Here is a 19,018-nt window from a genome sequence, read left to right on the forward strand (position 1 = left end):
GGGAGAAAAAAAATCATTTTTTGCTCCTGTGCAAGTGAATGGGATGAAGCTAAAAATTGCTCACTTTGTGAGTAAGCCTCGATATGGTATATATAACACCCCCCATCCTTCCTCTGTGCTGGAGAACCAGTCCCTACAGTGACGATGAGCAGATTATTCTGTGTTTGCCTTCAGTCTGTTATTCCAGCATCAAACACCTCCCAGCCTCTAAATAATGCATGGGAAATGGCAGCCTAGAAGAGCCAAGGTTTTCACAGTTTCACTGGCGCTCTGTAGTGATTCACAGCCCCCATAGAGTGCTGTGCTGGGAATACATCTCTTCAACAATTATCTGCATATAAATAGCAAGTTCATTCTGTGAGGGAGTCGTGCACCGGGCCAAAAGATGTTCTTCCATCTCCTGAAGAATCTTGTGCCTGTCACTGGCGCTCGTTTTATAGGGCATTAAATCCTCCTCTTCATTTCAAGCCACGGCCTGTTACCAGCCGCTATCTTGCTGCATGTCTGTTTCGCTATAGTGAATCTCAATGCTCTCTGTGTGCTGGGTTTTCTCTCCCAATTCAGAGTCTTCTTTTTTCCAATTTTTCTATTTTTTTGTGCAATTATTTTATCATGAGAATTTTGTACAATTCTGTCTTAATTCCCTTTTCTCATTTCTCCTGGTTCCTGAAACTTTGCCTCCTTGTCTCGGTCCTGTTGCCTCTTTCCCTTCTCACTCTGACAGAATGGGGACAGCAGACAGTTTCTCTAATGCCAGCAGCTCAAGGGAACTTGCAGAGAAAGGAAAGTGGAAATAGAAATGTGTAGAGTTTTAATTAGATCTTACACTTAATATGCAAATGTGCGTGTCCTTCTCAGGTTGGGTAAAATGAGAGTTTTATTTAAATGTGTGGAGGATTTAGAAGAGCTAATTGGAGACAGAATGTAAACCCTGCAGTGGTATATTGTGGTACGCATGGCTATTCCAGAGACCTTGTGAGCTGTCCGAGGGAAGTTACAGATATATCACTAAGACAATATGCAGAAATGTTCTACAGGATTCCAGGGGGGGAGGATGATGATGACACTTTCTGTGTAATCACAATACTGGGCTACAGCTGGATCTCTCGTTAGCTGACCTTGTGTGAAGTTACTCGCTATAATTACCTAGATTAAATATTATGTTCCAATTAAAATCTACCACCAAGGGAGCTGGGGGAAAAGGTGTTTGTGAATCTTCAGATGAAGGAAGCTCAGAGCCAAATCAAACCATTAAATCTCTGTCTCACCAGCCCAGCCTTCAGGGACACATAGGACTCTTCCTCCAGCATCAGCCATGTAGATGTGATCACACAATGCAGCAGCAGCATCACCACCAGAGGGGGCACTCTTGTACGCATCATATGAGGAACCAGTGAGGCTGTCATTGGTTGGATTACTCCTAGTGCGGTATAGTTTCGTTACTATTACCACTGAAAACACTGTATATAGGTGTCATATGTGTAACGTTACATGAAACATACACTACTACTAATACACAGCACAATACAGGCATCTACGCTATCCAAAGAGCTGACACTCAGAGAGCAGTGAGGCTCATAGTGCTGAAGCCGCTGTATTCAGTATTATCAGATACGGGTAGAGAAACGATTTATAGTTCTCTGACACATCGCTCTCATCCAGGTCTATTGTACTGTTAATGTCTTAGGGCAGGGGCCTTATTACTATTATATTCTCATGTTTGCATAGACTTACAATGTTTCCACGTTACGGCGGGATCAGGTCTGCCGGTGGCCAGACAGCGAAGGACGACAGTGCTGCCCTCGTTCACAGTCACATTTGATGAGATATTTAATATTTGGGGAGGAACTGTAGAAAAATAACAAAGAGAAAATGTTTAGTTAATAACGGTTGTTTATTTATATACTGCCTTGACACTCAACAGCGCTTTACAATTAGTAACGAACACAATAATAAAACAGACACAGAAGTAAGAGGGCCCTGCTCGCAAGCTTACTATCTATAGGACAATGGGAGTCTGATACATGAGGGTAAGTGCTACACATTGCATGTTGGTCCAGCCAGATTACACAAAGAGAAAGTGCTTAGTGGGGCGATACAATCCAGGGTTAGTCAGGGGGTCAGAGGTTGTTTCAGTATAGAAAGAGATTAAATATAAGGTTGTGTGAACTGTGTAAGCGGGGTAAACAGGTAGGATAGAACAGAGGGGGATAATCAGGTACAGTAGCCTAGGAAGGGTAAAAGGGTGTTTCAGTAGAAGGCGAGTAAATGTAAGGTTGTGGGGGAGGGAGGGGGGGGGGGCGCGACACAATAGCCCTATTCTGCATTTGGCTTTTGCTGCACATGAGAAGTAGGAGGCAGACTGACCAGGCATACTACTAGTATGGCTGTGACATTCCTGGCAGGGCAGTTCCAGCCAACTGCATTCAGTAAAACATTTTTACTCTTACAATAGTCGTCGTCATCATCATCTATATAGCACCACTAATTCTGCAGCGTTGTACAGTCCCACATCACATCACATCAGTCCCTGCCCCATTGGAGCTTACAGTCTTAATTCTCACTCACACACAGACAGATTGAGAGAGCCTAAGGTCAAGCTGCTAGTATGTTTTTGGAGTGTGGGAGGAAACCCACACAAACTCCACACATATAAGGCCATGACCCCAGTGCTGTGAGGCAGAAGTGCTAACCACTGAGCCACCATGCTGCCAACCTAGTGACACCTAATTACTGCTTCAGTGGGGACCCCCACTGGCACTTGCGGGAGATTTGTGATTAATGTGGCATCCGGCATTAGTTGTATAATAATATCCTGCCCCAGTTCTTATGGCTGCAGCAGGAGAGATATTAGTACAACTATATATACACAGCTCCCCTGGGTGGATGCAGACTCAAATCATAACAGTTCATATACTTAGGACAGGAGGTGATTTGGGAAACTCATCTCATACCCCCATCCTACAGGTTGCACAAATGGGTAACATAACATTTATTGCAGGGTTGGTGACAGATCTTTCTTCTCTGGGGGCTCTGCTCAGTTCCAATGCCAACAGATGCCCACCTGTTCCCCAAGTGTTGGGCAGATCACCACTGGACAATTCTAGGACACAGATATAGCTCCATAGGGTCAGGACGACACTGCTGGGAGCAGGCGTGCACAATGGGCTCTAACCCAGATCTGAGGCTGTCCAAGGACCAAGTCCTACCAGACACCTAAAATAACTGCAGTGATTTGTCCAGCATGTATCTGCTGTTTACCTTTCATCACTAGGGCAGTCTTTACCATGGAGAGTCCAGAGCCCAGGTTTATAACTATATTACCAAATGATCACTTTTGCTGTAGAACAATGGAGTTGATGTTACAATACTTTGTTATTGCAGATTAATAGGGTGTCTTGTTGGAACATATTATTTTTGCCTTGTCGGCAGATACATAGGGTTAAGCTGGAGCCGCCGGTGTTGTGTTTGCTAAGTGGCTGCAACTCCCCAGACAGGAGATTGACAGATTCATATACCTGAGACTTCAGTCACCCCCATTCTATTTGGACTTTTAAATGAGCAGCGCAATGTACTGACACAGCGAGAAACTGAAAGACCTCATCAATAAGATACTTTATCCTTTAATGGATGTTTCATAATGTAGTATGAGTTTATCAGCTTTCAACGTCTCACTGTGAAGTGATCAATATCAGATATAACACAATGTACAGCAGACGCGGCTCTTGTTAATAGCTGGCTACGGGAACACGGAGAACACAGCTCAATCGTCGCCAGGATCTACTCTGTCATTAAGGGTAACAGCTGATATCACATTGAAATTGGCTTATTTTTATGGTAATGCTTCATGTTGTTCTCTATAATCTGCACTATGTGATAAAAGCATATCATTATATCTATCTCCAGAAGTCGTCCTCAGCCTTTTATCAGTGATTAATTAAAAAAATAGGAAAGATATAATAAATCAGAGCTTGATACCAGACATCTGTTGCATTGTTCAAGATAAAGTTATCTGAGGATTTCTGCGAAGGCCACAGAGCCTGGCGGTAGAGTGAGCAGACTAGAGCTTATTCTGGACTCCCAGTGCCCCTCACCCCCTGTGTGACAGCAGCGAGGCCAGGAGGAGAAAGCATTGAACCTATGTTATATTGGAGATTCCAGGTAAATATGAAATGTCTCTTTGAGCAGCACCAGAATCCACCTTAATAAAAGTGCTAACAAGCCAATTCCTTGTACACACAGGACATCATGCAAATGCTGGGCCTCGGTACAGAAATGAGATACATATATAGTGTCTGCTTGGATTAAAGGACCGCAAAACCTTACACTGTTCACGTTCAGTGTCACCCTGTAATAAAGGAATGTATCCCCTGCCAGTCCATTACAAACAGCCAAATCTCCTCCCGCATCTGTAGGGAATAGAATATGATACAGGTCATTTCAGCTGCTGTGACATCACTGGCCCAATCCAGCCAGTGTATTTCTGCCAAGCTGTCAGTCACTGGGTGAGAGCGCATGTTGCTCATATTTATAGACCTCAAGCTTTTCCCAGATCCTGGTCTAACAGGAGAAACACACAGGTCATATGTAGCTCGATGTAAATCATGCAGTTATTCTAACATCGGAACCATGGATCTAGCAGCCAAAGCACCAGGTAGTGATCGGACAGGTACTTGTCTGGTACCCCATAGACTGTAACTGTGTGGGTTGTTGTTATTATTATCTTTTATTTATAAGGCGCCACAAAGGATCTGCAGTGCCGTACATGATATATACATAACACGATACATGAAGAACAAAATACAAAGACCAGACATAATGAATAAATATACAGGTAACTTGCAGATATAATATGCAGATCGAATTATTTGTGGGACAGTGAGTGAGAGTGATAACCAGTGATAACATACTAACATAGTTGATGAGGTTGAAAAGAGACACCAGTCCATCAAGTTCAACCTGTTTTGGATCTCCTGCGATCCCTTTCTTATATTTAAAATTGATCCAGATTAAACAACCATCAATCTGTTTCAAATCAGGAAAAATCCCTCCGGACCCAATATTGCAGTCCTATTTTTTCCCTATATCCAGTATTGTCCTCCATTTTAATTAACTGTCGTATCCCTGGATACACATTTCCGCTACAAATTTGTTTAACCCTTTCTGCCATCACAACCTTCCCTGGCAGTGAATTCTATATATTGACTGCCCTTACTGTAAAGAACCCTTCCTTTACTAGTTGTGAAACTTCCTCTCCTCTAATCTTAGGGGGATAAGTAAGGCCTAAGCTTAAGAAAACATGGCTAGAGAAGCAGACAAAGAGGTACAGAGGGCGATGGGATATTAGGAGAACAAAAGGAAAGAGTCCTGCTTGTAGCTTACATCCTAAAGGGAAGGGGGAGACATAAACTATTATTGTTTCCTTATAAGGCGCCACAATGTTTCTGCAGCACTGCATACGATACAAACATTTGACCTTACAGGTAAAACAGTACAGAACAAAAACGGAGTAAACCAGAACTCCAGAAGCTCCAGGCATATTCATTATATCTCTATAATTGTTGGAGCAGAAGAAATGGTGGAGCTCCTAATAACTTACATCCTAAAGGGAGGACAGACAGACAGTAGGCACAAAGAGGAGTCTGAAGAGGAAATCAAGCGCAGGAGGAGCGAGTAAAGGGCTGGGAAGAGAGGTGATGAGAACAAGCATGGAGAGAGGCCCAATGGTGAGCCTCGGTACAGTAATAAGATACTTATAGCATCTAGGTGCAAGGCTGGTAGGCTTTGAGGAAGAGGTGAGTTTTAAGTGCCCGTTTGAAGGAGCACAAGTTAGGGGACAGTCAGATGGAGCACAATGTATAGGATGGTATCGACTGGGGGAGTGGGGGTAAAAGCCAGGACAAGGGAGTTAGGTGGAAGGCTGATAGGCTTGAATAAATAAGTCTTGAGGGCACACTTGAAGCCTTTGAGAGTAGAGACTAACCTGATGGGACATGGGAGATCAGTCCATAGCTAGGGATCTGCCTGGGCAAAGTCCTGGAGGTAGGAGTGGGAAGAGGTGATCAGTGAGGTGGTGGTCACTGCCAGAGCAGAAGGGACAGCGAGGAGTGTAGATAGAGATGAGATTGGAGATGTAGGGGGGAAACTGATTGAGAGCTTTGAAGAGTGAGGAGTTTAAATTTAATTTTGTAGGCCACAGGGAGCCAATGTAGGGACTGATGGAGGTAGACCGCAGAGATAGAGCGGCGGGAGAGAAAAATGAGGAGGGCAGCAGCATTGAGGATAGACTTAAGAGGGGCAAGGTGAGAGTCGGGTAGGTTATCAACAATATATCTATTTATCCTGCAATATTATTCTTTAACGTGTTTGATTGTTCACCACAAGCACAAAGCCAATGTCCACCAGCAATACAGCTTTTTTTTTGCTTTGTTTAATATACAAGAGTGTTAGTGGTGATAATATCCACCAACGCTAAAATTTGCCCTGTATGTTGTCTGTGCCAGAGTATAGTGTTATTTGTTGCACGTTATTGTTTATATATGTTTATAGCTTTTTCGTGCTACCATTATGTTAAATAAACTTAATTGTTTTATTTTGGATATTTGACTGGGTGATTTTGAACCTTGGGTAGGTACCGAGTAGGCCAGCTGTGCCGTGCAGACGATTACATTAAACCCGGTATCCTCACATATGACATTGTCAATTCTGCTCCCTCTGGCAGTAACTAGCTGTGGGCAACACTCATCAGAGGACACTTGCGGTATATGCTGCAGACAAAAGCTATAATCTTTAGCAATGAGGGGGTTAAACATTAGTTGAGGTGAAAGCATAAATCTGGGCCTATTGATAAACACGCCTCTAGGGTGCACAGGTAGGTTTAACCATTAATTTCTTTGGTGGCAGTTTTTGTGCCACACTGTCATATAACACTTACAGAACAGCTACACCAAAGGTAGCCAACCGGTCAGAAACCAAGAGCCAAAAAATATCTATAGGTACTTTACCTTTCATACAGTCAGGTCCATAAATATTGGGACATCGACACAATTCTCATATTTTGGGCTCTATACACCACCACAATGGATTTGAAATGAAACAAACAAGATGTGCTTTAACTGCAGACTTTCAGCTTTAATTTGAGGGTATTTACATCCAAATCAGGTGAACGGTGTAGGAATTACAACGGTTTCTATATGTGCCTCCCACTTTTTAAGGGACCAAAAGTAATGGGACAATCGACTCCAAAGCTATTTCATGGACATGTGTGGGCTATTCCCTCGTTAATTCATCATCAATTAAGTAGGTAAAGGGTCTGGAGTTGATTCTAGGTGTGACATTTGCATTTGGAATCTGTTGCTGTCGACTCTTAATATGAGATCCAAAGAGCTGTCACTATCAGTGAAGCAAGCCATCATTAGGCTGAAAAATCAAACCAAACACATCAGAGAGATAGCAAAAACATTAGGTGTGGCCAAATCAACTGTTTGGAACATTCTTAAAAAGAAAGAACGCACCGGAGAGCTCAGCAACACCAAAGAACCCGGAAGACCACGGAAAACAACTGTGGTAGATGACAGAAGAATTTTTTCCCTGGTGAAGAAAAGCCCTTCACAACAGTTGGCCAAATCAAGAAGACTCTCCAGGAGGTAGGTGTATATGTGTCATAGTCAACAATCAAGAGAAGACTTCACAAGAGTGAATATAGAGGGTTCACCACAAGATGTAAAACATTTGTGAGCCACAAAAACAGGAAGACCAGATTAGAGTTTGGCAAACTACATATAAAAAAGCCATTACAGTTCTGGAACAACATCCTATGGACAGAGGAGACAAAGATCAACTTGTACCAGAGTGATGGGAAGAGAAGAGTATGGAGAAGGAAAGGAACTGCTCATGATCCAAAACATACCACCTCATCAGTGAAGCATGGTGGTGGTAGTGTCATGGCGTGGGCATGTATGGCTGCCAATGGAACTGGTTCCCTTGTATTTATTGATGATGTGACTGCTGACAAAAGCAGCAGGATGAAATCTGAAGTGTTTCGGGCAATATTATCTGCTCACATTTAGTCAAATGCTTCAGAACTCATTGGACGGCGCTTTACAGTGCAGATGGACCATGACCCGAAGCATACTGCAAAAGCAACCAGTGGAATGTTATGCAATGGCCAAGTCAATCACCTGACCTGAATCCGATTGAGCTGCATTTCACTTGATGAAGATGAAACTGAAGGGAAAATGCCCCAAGAACAAGCAGGAACTGAAGACATTTGCAGTAGAAGCCTGGCAGAGCATCACCAGGGATGAAACCCAGCGTCTGGTGATGTCTATGCGTTCCAGACTTCAGGCTGTAATTGACTGCAAAGGATTTGCAACAAAGTATTAAAAAGTGAAAGTTTGATGTAGGATTGTTTAGTTTGTCCCATTACTTTTGGTCCCTTAAAAAGTGGGAGGCACATACAGAAACCGTTGTAATTTCTACACCGTTCTTCTGATTTGGATGTAAATACCCTCAAATTAAAGCTGAAAGTCTGCAGTTAAAGCCCATCTTGTATGTTTCATTTCAAATCCATTGTGGTGGTGTATAGAGCCCAAAATATGAGAATTGTGTCAATGTCCCAATATTTATGGACCTGACTGTACATATACATATACCCAGTATAAACATGTACATACATTGAAAATATAATACATTTTACAATATCTTGCTAAGCAAAAAATAAAATATCCAACATTGGCAAAATGTTAAAAATAATCATCAAATCAGCAGATATCTTACCTCACTGCTGTGTCCAGCGGAGGAGGGTTCAAAGGGCCACTTATAGCTTCTTCACACTTCTTCTTCTTCTACTACTGTGTAAGCACACTCCACAATTCCTCAGACCTCCCCCACATGCCTTCACATATTCCATCAGATCTCCCTAAATGCCATCACATCTCCTTACATGGCCATCAGCCTCTTCACATGCTATCAGATGTCACATGTCCCTTACTTGCCCTGCGCAGAGGAAGAGCACACTACACTCTGTCCTCCTCCTTCCCTAATTGGATTGTCTGTGACACTGTGACCTCCCTGCATTACACAGAGACACTGCCCCTGCTGACACCTAGACATCTATACTTCATTGATGCTCCCGGCCAGGAGCCACATTCAAAGCTCATAAGTTGGCCACCGCTGAGCTATACATTGCACAACTTTTCCAAGCGTTGTCGCAGTGTTTCCAAGTGACACACGTGAGCGATTAGCATGTGCAGATGCGGTTCTTATCAGCTAATTAGGGAATGAAAACCACATTAACATACAAAGTCATTAAAATCAATGTGGCTCACTCAGGAGCATGTGTTAATCAGCATTGATCAACGCAGTGTTAAAAACCAATACTGAATGCAGCAGACTTGGTGCGGTCACATGTCTCATATAATTAAAAGCAAAAATTGTTAAAATTAGCCCATGTATTATAATGCACTAGTTGTCACATATTCCTGGTAATGCAAGTAAAGACCCAGTTTACAGGAGTACAACTGAACACACTCTATTTACATGACCTATAACACTTCACTTCATACCACAACACTGAACAGTGCACTTTACCTTTCTAGCTCACAGCTGGTCTTTTCATGTCATATTTCCCAAATAATCCAACCCTCCTACACAAATGTCCTAAACCTAAAACCTGTACAGTGCACCAGTCACTAGTCCTTGTGTACAACTATCAAACATCCCGGGACCTCATTAGAAGACAAGGTGATATTTTTGGTGCAGAAGATGCTGGGTAGGTGAGAGTAATGTTACAGAGCTGTGACGTTCTGTGACTGTAGATCCTTGTAGGTATAATCATATTACATAAAGCAGCCTGACTGCTCCATCACCATATAATAGCAAAGCTGCCCCTAATTAATCTCACTTCAACCCTTTACTTATAGATAATGAAAAATGCACAACAGGGGTGCAAATTACCTACCAAACATTGCACTGGAATTAAAAAGACAAACTGCGTGAATGAAATTACTTTGTTTCGAGGTTACTGGTGAGGGGGTTGTATGATGACATCATCGTCTCATTCTTTCACAGGTATATTGAATATAGCTCCACAATTAGCTTCCAGACACAGAGTTACAGCGTGAACACTAGAATAATGACACTAATTAGATGGGCACAAAGCCGCAGGTGTTTGTGGTAATGAGGAATTTTTAACCCTTCCTGATGCTTTGCACGCTCCATGGACCAATACTCCTATAATATGGTGTGAACAGATCCTTCTGTGATAGAATGTTTGTGCTCCAGCACGAGTGACCCTGCTCCATACGGTCGCTCCAGCTACAATAATTGATTTTGTTTTTTGTTTAGTGTCCATTTAACGTAAATAAATAATAATAAATATAGAGTAAATAACAAATGCTAACAGGAAATAAATATTATTTCAATGTAAAGTTTTAATCTTGAGGAAATAGCATCAGCTATAGAAACTGCCAGAGCAACCCTCTGCGACTCGTATAGGGCCCGGCCATGCTGGTCCATCCAGGACTTAAAGCCTGAATGGGGATTGTGACAAACTGACCCAATCCATGGGAGAAGAGTGAACCTGCTCTCAGTGCAGCCTACTCTTTAGGTGCAATAGCTGTAAGTGGGATGTAGAGAGGGGACTCTAGTTAGAACAAGGGGAAGACTAATATATATATAGAGAAGCCGGTGCAGGAGTGTGAACAGGTAATGGATAATAGATACTGGTTCTGGGTGTATAGGTGGAAGGAAATGGGAAGATGGTGATAGAGGGGAGGATGAAGGAAACAGGGATGGAGAAAATAGATTAGAGTCTATACATGGTGGCAAGAACCTTAGTTTGTAAGTAAATAAAGAGAAGTAGGGTAAAGAAAGAAATGGTTACGATTTAGGTAGTGAGTGCTGGATAAGTCGATAAAATAAGTAAACACAATAAGAGTTAGGGTGGGTATCGGATAATGTACATTGACAATAATAATAAACGGAGATAAAATTAAATTGCAAAGAAGGTCGAAGAAATGATAATAAATGCAATTAGTGTTAAAAAATGGGGGAAAATAACCAAAATCCGAAGCAGAATAGCATATAAAGAGTAGGAGGGTGATAGAGGAGAGGATGAAGGAAGCAGGAAATGTGGATAGAGATAAAAGATAAGAGTCTATATATGGTGGTAAGAACCTTGTAAATAAATAAAGATAAGTAGGGTAAAGATAGAAATGATTAGAGTAGGGGTAGAGAGTGCCGGATCAGGAGATAAATTAAGTGATAAAATAATAGAATAGGTAGAGGATAAAGTGCATTACAATAAATAGCGATATTATTACAATGCAATGAGGGTTGAAGAATTATACAAGTGGTTTCTTTCTGGAAACTCCTTCCCTTTCACATAATATTAGTAATAGAATATGCAGATAGTTACTGTGACCAACCAGAGGTATAACATTCCATCACGGGGCCACAAAACCATATTTTCCTGATCAGTAAACAAGTCCGTTCTCCACATAGTATCAGGGACCATATTGTTTTGTAAGAAGCACTAATTTCTTATTACTTTAGCCATGAATGATATCACTTTATATAATAATAGAATGTCATATACACTATCTAGAAGCAGAGAAGAGGACAGGATAGTGTCGAAGTCACCAAATTGGATAAAGTCATTTCAATTAAAATCGAGCAAACTTGGTTGTCTTTGCCTGAAAAGATGCGTACGGTACGCTACTGCGTACAAGGGCACGCTACGACGTGAAAGGGCGTACGCAGCTACTACACGTGGCAGCAACAGTATTTGGTCTTTTACCATACATTCGCACAAACACGCATACTTATAAAATAGTACACATTAATGGTAGTTGCAACACATAGTCATTTATGTCGAAATATAGTAGTATTTATATGTTATATTAAAGTTACATGCATATTAGTGAAATATACGGAACAGGTTGAAGGAATCATAATAAACCTCTTAACATTTCTTACTGTTTGGTTCACCCTGCGAGGGAATCGCAGAGCGCATACACAAGTTATGAATGATAGTGAATTATGAACTACTTAAGACTAAGGAATCTTGGCGGGAAGAGCAGAGCATACCCCCTGAAGAGATGACCCCCTCCTTTGGATTCCTTAGGATGAACTAGCCAATGATTGACAACCCCTTGGACCTTCCTGAGACCTGGACCAATAGATGCAAGCTATACCACCTTCATTGTATTACTGTATTTCTGTGTGCATATAAGCAGCAGCTTCACATCTAGTGTTCAGACATCTTGTCCCCAGACTTCAGGATTGAATGACTGCACACTGGATCCAGAGCGCCTGCGATAAGTAACGGCTGTATTTATTATCACTTCGCTTGAACATATTATTCTACTATTTGCGAATAAATCTTTGTGCGTTGGAAACACAAATCGAGGTTCGACAATCGTTTTTGGTTAGCGACAATACGCACATAACAATTGCTATATAAAAGTTACATAAAAGAATGTCGCATACATTATCCGGAAGGCAGCATACTTACAGAATAGCTATATAATATCATTATTATGATCTATAAGAGCAGCACTGTACAATGGGGGTGAAACAACTACTTACCGATTACACACTGTGCAGACAACAAACAAGTTACTTAGTAGAACAGAACTAAACTATAACAAATGATGTAGTAGGGCAAACAAATACCAATTATACAAAGAGCAGACAGAACAAGTTGCATAGGAGAGAATAAGACAGACCAGGGGTATAAGCGGGAATCGAGCCAATGCCCAGTTCTGGCTAATGGGGCGCTAAAAAAGACATACAGACCAGAGAGTGCAGGTGGCTAGGACACTAAAGAGGAAACATGAGGAAAGAGGACTCTGATTGTGCTATAACAGGAGTATGGGTGGCACAGTAGCAGTTGAGTTAGGAGGAAGCCTAGTAGGCCTTAACAAAAAGACATTTGGGGCATCTTTGAGGTTTTGGAGACTAGAGAAAAGTCTAACTATATGTGGTAGTGAGTTCAAGAGGTGAGGAGCAGCTCAGGAGAAGCCTTGAAAGCGTGAATGAGAAGAGGTAACCAGTGGGAAGGAGATGGAAATGGGGTTGCAAAAGGGCAGTGGTTAAAGGGTGAGGTATACAAGGGACAGGGAACCAGTGTAGTGACTGGCAGAGAAGAAAGGCCAATGCAAAGCAATGAGAGAGTAAAATAAGATGGGCGGCAGCATTGAGCACAGAGTAAAGTGGGAAGGGATGAGTGAGAGGGAGGCCTGGGAGGAGGAGGTTGCAATAGTCGGGTGGATGAGAGTTTGTGTGTCAAGGGTGGGAAAGGATCTGATCCTGGAGATATTATGAAGGTGTAAATGTGTATACATGGTATTAGAGTCCAAAGGAGCTAATAATATCACCAAGGGAAGAAGTGTATATGGAGAAGAGAAGGGGGACAAAACTAAACTCTTGGGGAATGTGAAGAGGAGGGGACGTAGAGTTAGGGGTGGAGACAGAGAAAGGGTTGGAAAGGGAGGAGGTAAACCAGGAGAGCACAGTGTCCTGGAGGGCAATGGAATGAAGGGTTTGCAGGACTAGAGGGTGATCCATGTTGTCAACGGCCACAAAAGAGGTCCATAAGGAAGACAGACGGTAATTTTTGGCTGTGGTAAGGTCAGTTTCTGTGGAGTGGAAGAAGTGAAAGCCAGAGTGTAGTGGGTCAGGGATGAAGTAGAAGGTGATGAGGTGGTTGTAGAGAAGCCCCTCGAGAAGCTTGGAGGTAAAGGGTAGGAGAGAGGTCAGGGAGTAGAGAGAGTGGAAGGGTCATGGGACGATATTTTGAGAATGGGTAACACAAGGGTACTCCAGAAGGAAATGAGGGTGCTACCAGAGGAGAAGGACAGGTTGAAGAGGTGGAAGCAGGAGTCAGAAGAAATGGAACAGAGGTGGGATAGGGTTGAGGAGCAGATGGAGGTAGGAAATGACCAGGAAAATGCAGCAGGCAAGAGAAAGATGTATATGGCCACCAGGTCTAGAGGTGTTGGTGAAAGAAACGCCACCAAGTGAGAGGCACAACTGGAGATGTGATGCCGGTGTCAGCGATAGTGGCTAAAGGAGTTGGAGATGAAAAGGTCATGGATGGAGTTCAGCTTGTTGCAGACAGATCTGGCATTCGAGAGAGAACAGGAGAGGAGGACAGTAGTGGGTACATATGAATTAGCAGGGATGCTGGCTCGTAGGGGTGGGTAAGGAATGGAGTGAGGGGAGAGAGCGGGTATTGGACAAGGAGCCTGGATTAGGAGGGAAGGCACTAAACGTCTGGAGAAGAAGTGGTGAAGATGGCGGAGCTTGACAGGAGGGGGGACCTGGTGGGGATGGAGGAACTTAGAAGTGAGAGATAGCGAAAATAAGAATAAGAAACTGTGGTATTGGAGCAGCGTGGATGTAGATATGACACACAAGTAACAGTGTAGAGGTAAGTAAGTGGAGAGCAGAATAAGCAATTGAAAGAAGAGCATAGATAGGGAAGGATGGTTACAGTGACGAGAAGAGGAGGCAAGGTTGCGGAGGGTAGGTTAGTGACAATGACACTAATGGCTTAACCAGTGGGTACAGAAAGGCATCATAATACTTATGGGGCTGTGGACTGGAGGAAGAAGAAACTAACAATAAACCTAGAAGTCAGTGGAAGAAGTTTGTGGACTCCTGTGAGAGTTGGGAACAGGACAGGGGAGAGTGTGTGTATTTAAATTATTTATTTGTGATATTGATATATCATCTATATAGTAACATATCACAAACCTGAGAGGAAGCTGAGAGGAAGGCAGGATCGCTATGTAATACCTATATAATAGAATGTCACATATATTATCCTGAAGCTGAGAGGAAGGCAGGATCGCTATGTAATACCTATATAATAGAATGTCACATATATTATCCTGAAGCTGAGAGGAAGGCAGGATCCCTATGTAATACCTATATAATAGAATGTCACATATATTATCCTGAAGCTGAGAGAAAGGCAGGATCCCTATGTAATACCTATATAATAGAATGTCAGATATTATCCTGAAGCTGAGAGGAAGGCAGGATCGCTATGTAATACCTATATAATAGAATGTCACATATAGAGGAAGGCAGGATCCCTATGTAATAGAATGTCACATATATTATTCAGAAGCTGAGAGAAAGGCAGAATCCCTATGTAATACCTATATAATAGAATGTCACATATATTATTTAGAAGCTAAGAGGAAGGCAGGATCGCTATGTAATACCTATATAATAGAATGTCACATATATTATTCAGAAGCTGAGAGGAAGGCAGGATCACTATGTAATACCTATATAATAGAATGTCACATACTATGCCCTATTGAAGGGATGGGGGATACAGTAATAAGTGCAGAAATCAGAGATATGAAATGACCTCAGTCTGACAACCTGATACTATAAATCACTGTATAAATAAGAGTTAATAAGAACATTACAGGTACCATGCTGCAGGATGCTATAGGCTTGCTGCGACTGATGGAAAGGAGATTGCAGGTCTAACAGATGCTGGACAATTATTACCCATCCTCACATCTGCTCTGCAATAAGCAATGTAATTCCAGTCCTCCTATGTCTAATAGTACTGTGCCGTCAGGGGGAAATGAGGGATTTATGGAAGGGATCAAAGGACAGGCCTGAAAATCTGCAATTAGGCACAAAGTGAATTATTGGAGCAGACAGGGCCGTGAGAAGAATGACTGTCTGAGATCCTGATTGGTAGTATGGCCTAGGCACAGATGATTGGTCAATCAATTTTATATGATTGATAATTCCTGGGAAACAGATGAAGATATACCTAACTTGGATAAGATTATGTAGTCTATAGCTGTAATTGTCGTCTTATAACACTGGTCAACACTCATTTATTACCAATCATAATAAAGTGATAACTGTATGGTGCTGATTCAGAAAATGACATCAGTTTTGCTAGTTTGGCTCTAATTTTTTAGATAATTGGTACCCCATAGAAATACATAAAAATGCAAACAACGTAATGGTCAGAGAGAGCCTAGTAACAAATCGCATGGAAATTGCTCAAATCTTACAAAAGCAAACACATGAAATACATAATGCCATTTTTTTTTTGGGCATAATAACAGATAACATAGTGCACGGATTCACATAATCACAATTAGTGCATAGTAAACACTGTTTATACGATTTACATTTATGTGGGTTATCAGGACAATCACGTTGGAGGCTCCAGCAATAGTCTGTCATTATGTGTCTGTCCCATCTGCCCTGATACCTTTCCTCCTTTATATCTGGATGAAACCTCTCCCCTTGTTCTCACTAAAATCACCAAGATTATCCAGGTGGCAATCATTAAACCGATGACCGGATCACCGATAGGAATACACCGAAGGTGTATCCCCCGGCACACTGGTAATACCGACAGCTGGAAGCGGTGACAGGAAACCATGTCGACAGCAAACATAATGTGCAGCTTGAAAGTGATGTCATCGTTACCCGCCGACTTCTTCATTCGTCGGCAGGGTGTCCGGTCACCGCTTCCAGCTATCAGTAAGTTTGCCGGGGATACAACTTCGGTGTATTCCTGTGGGCGTATCTGGTATCGGCGAGCCGGTCATAGCAAAAAGGTACCCCACCCGATTATCCAGAAATCTGTGGAAATAGTGCACCTTTATGCTCATGTCAGTACCCACATATTTAAAGTATGTATGTTTTGTACCAGTTCTTCATACTTGTCTGCTTTGTGGTTGCTTAAAAAGTTCTTGACAACTGAGACATAACTGCACCAGGCAGAAGCTTCACCATTCACAAAATTAGATAAGTTTATTAATTTGAGGGCCATCAAAAATTCCAGCTTTTAGTTTTTCCATTAGTCCAGGGAACAATCTACAAATGTATTTGAAACAATTGTCATTTTTGTCCAAGGCCTTAAAACACTCTGTATATACAAACTGTCACTACAACCACTCCATACACAACTTGACTTATTTAACCTAATTACATGTATACAAATATATTACATGTACAGGAAACAAGAAAAACACAATAGACAACCACTCAGCTGCGAACTGACTGCTGGTTAAGGGACCGATTACTTATATATGGAGTGGAGTATGCGAGAATGATCGTGGAATTAACAGCTAGAATATTCTTACCTTCTAGAATGTTCTGGAAGATTCCCATATGCACACGTTATGGCTGAGCTCCCTATTAATTGAAGGTATCCATCTCAAGAATCAGAGTCAATTTGAACAGTTACTTTCATTTTTGAATTCAGTAACCACAAAATACCCTAAATTCATTTACATATCCTTAGCAACTAAAAATAAATAATTTTTTGGGGAGCTGTGTAATAAATACACTCATAAATACACTCCTCTACTACAATATGTCTAATGTCTCCTCTTACTCTCACTATGAGGAGCTCCGCTACCTAACGAGGAGGAGAATGTCCTACAGAAACATAACTTCTGAATTCCCCCTCCTACAGTTACTGTGAGGAGCACATCATACACACAGGCATAAATTACCAAGTTCCTCATCATACAGTCACTGTTTGGAGCACTGCTATGCAGGGGCATATCAAATACACAGACATAATTACAGAGTTTCTCCTCCTACAGTGCTGGGAAGTGCACTGCTAAACAAGGTAATGTTGAGGGGAGTGTCATACACAAACCATTACTAAAGTCCCCCTCCTAAAGTCACTCTCATAAGCATTGCAGGGGAATATATAAATACAGGCAAATTACCGAATTCCTCTATTACAGTCAATGTGAGGAGCACTGTAGGGAATTTCATGCACACATGATCACTGAGTCCCTTCTCCTACAGTCACTGCTAAAGAGGAGGGGAATGTCATTCCCACAGACATGTCTACTCCTACTCTCACTGTGAGGAGCACTGCTACACAAGTTAATAAGCAAAGGAATGCCAGGGAAATGTTGATATTTGAGGCATAGTGCTCCAAATAAATAAAGAACATGCTTATTTGGAAATCCTGTAGTTCCAAGAATGCTGGAAAATACGTATTTTGGGCTTTCAATAAATACTTTGTATTAACACATAACCCTCGCAGTCTGTTGGAGTTGTAGAATTAAAAATAAATACTTTTAGACTAGACGATCCATTTCATACATGAACATATTTCTCCTGCCATGAATTTGTACATGATAGACAGAGATGGCCATAGAAAGATGAAATTTGGGGATTACCTTGTACAATGAGGTGTACGCGGGAGGTTTTGGGGTGATTGTCGGTCTGCACGGAGCAGGTGTAGGGTCCCTCATCATAAATGTCCACATTCTGGATCTCGATGCTGTACTGGCTCTTGGTGTTGGCCACAAGGATGACGCGAGGGTCTATGGACCACTTGTCATTGCCGGTGTATAATATGGTGCTGCGGTTCAGCCAGGCCACCCGTGTTACTCTATTATCCACCGTGCACCTGCAAAGAAGGAAACAATTCAACAGACACATTACTTATTTTACAAACAACATCTGGATTTTCTGATCACCCAAAGTCTAAGAAATACATTGTTCATAAGCTTCTGATCCAAGGTAACCTGACGACTGACGGGCACACTTCCACTGAAAGCTGTAGATGATACAGTAATTCTATTTCTCTTGCATTGTGCACTGTGTATATATATAGATTTATTTTAATGTTGGAAATAATAAAATGCCAGGAAGTAGAGACCAGTGTCCATCGCACACCTCTCTGGTGGAGAAGTGACTTTTTATTGATGAGAATCACTGCTGGAAACATGTGCAGACTTCTCATACACAACCAGGAGGAGATCCAGTTACTGCACTTTACACACAGCTGAAGAGTTTGCTCTCTCACTGGGCAGCTTCCATTCAATAACATATATCGAAGCAGGTCTGTGACTTTCGCTCCTCACAGCACAAATGTTTCTTAAAACTGGGTAATAACCTTTCTTTGTGCTTGTCGGGATTAGCTCTACTCCTCTCAAGCACCACATGTTTTCCAAAGTGGCGAGAGAAGTGAATTAGAGGATGGAAAATT

General features: G+C 41.9%; 2 protein-coding genes across 9 annotated transcripts in view; one reads left to right on the forward strand and one right to left on the reverse strand.

The window, feature by feature from the left end:
- The window catches only part of NTM (neurotrimin), a 597,738-nt gene that overhangs the window by 530,300 nt on the left and 48,420 nt on the right, over window positions 1-19,018 (forward strand). The gene's annotated exons all lie outside the window — the stretch shown is intronic.
- LOC142107272 (opioid-binding protein/cell adhesion molecule homolog) overlaps window positions 1-19,018 on the reverse strand; it is a 550,917-nt gene that overhangs the window by 9,064 nt on the left and 522,835 nt on the right. For all 5 annotated transcript variants that reach the window (XM_075190599.1, XM_075190600.1, XM_075190601.1 and 2 more), the window contains 2 exons: window positions 18,204-18,436; window positions 1,735-1,848 (listed from right to left, as the gene is read on the reverse strand). In XM_075190599.1, the coding sequence (XP_075046700.1) occupies window positions 1,735-1,848; window positions 18,204-18,436 (347 nt within the window). The remainder of the gene's footprint in view (window positions 1-1,734; window positions 1,849-18,203; window positions 18,437-19,018) is intronic.

Source organism: Mixophyes fleayi, chromosome 11, assembly GCF_038048845.1.
Source record: "Mixophyes fleayi isolate aMixFle1 chromosome 11, aMixFle1.hap1, whole genome shotgun sequence".
NCBI lineage: Eukaryota > Metazoa > Chordata > Amphibia > Anura > Limnodynastidae > Mixophyes > Mixophyes fleayi.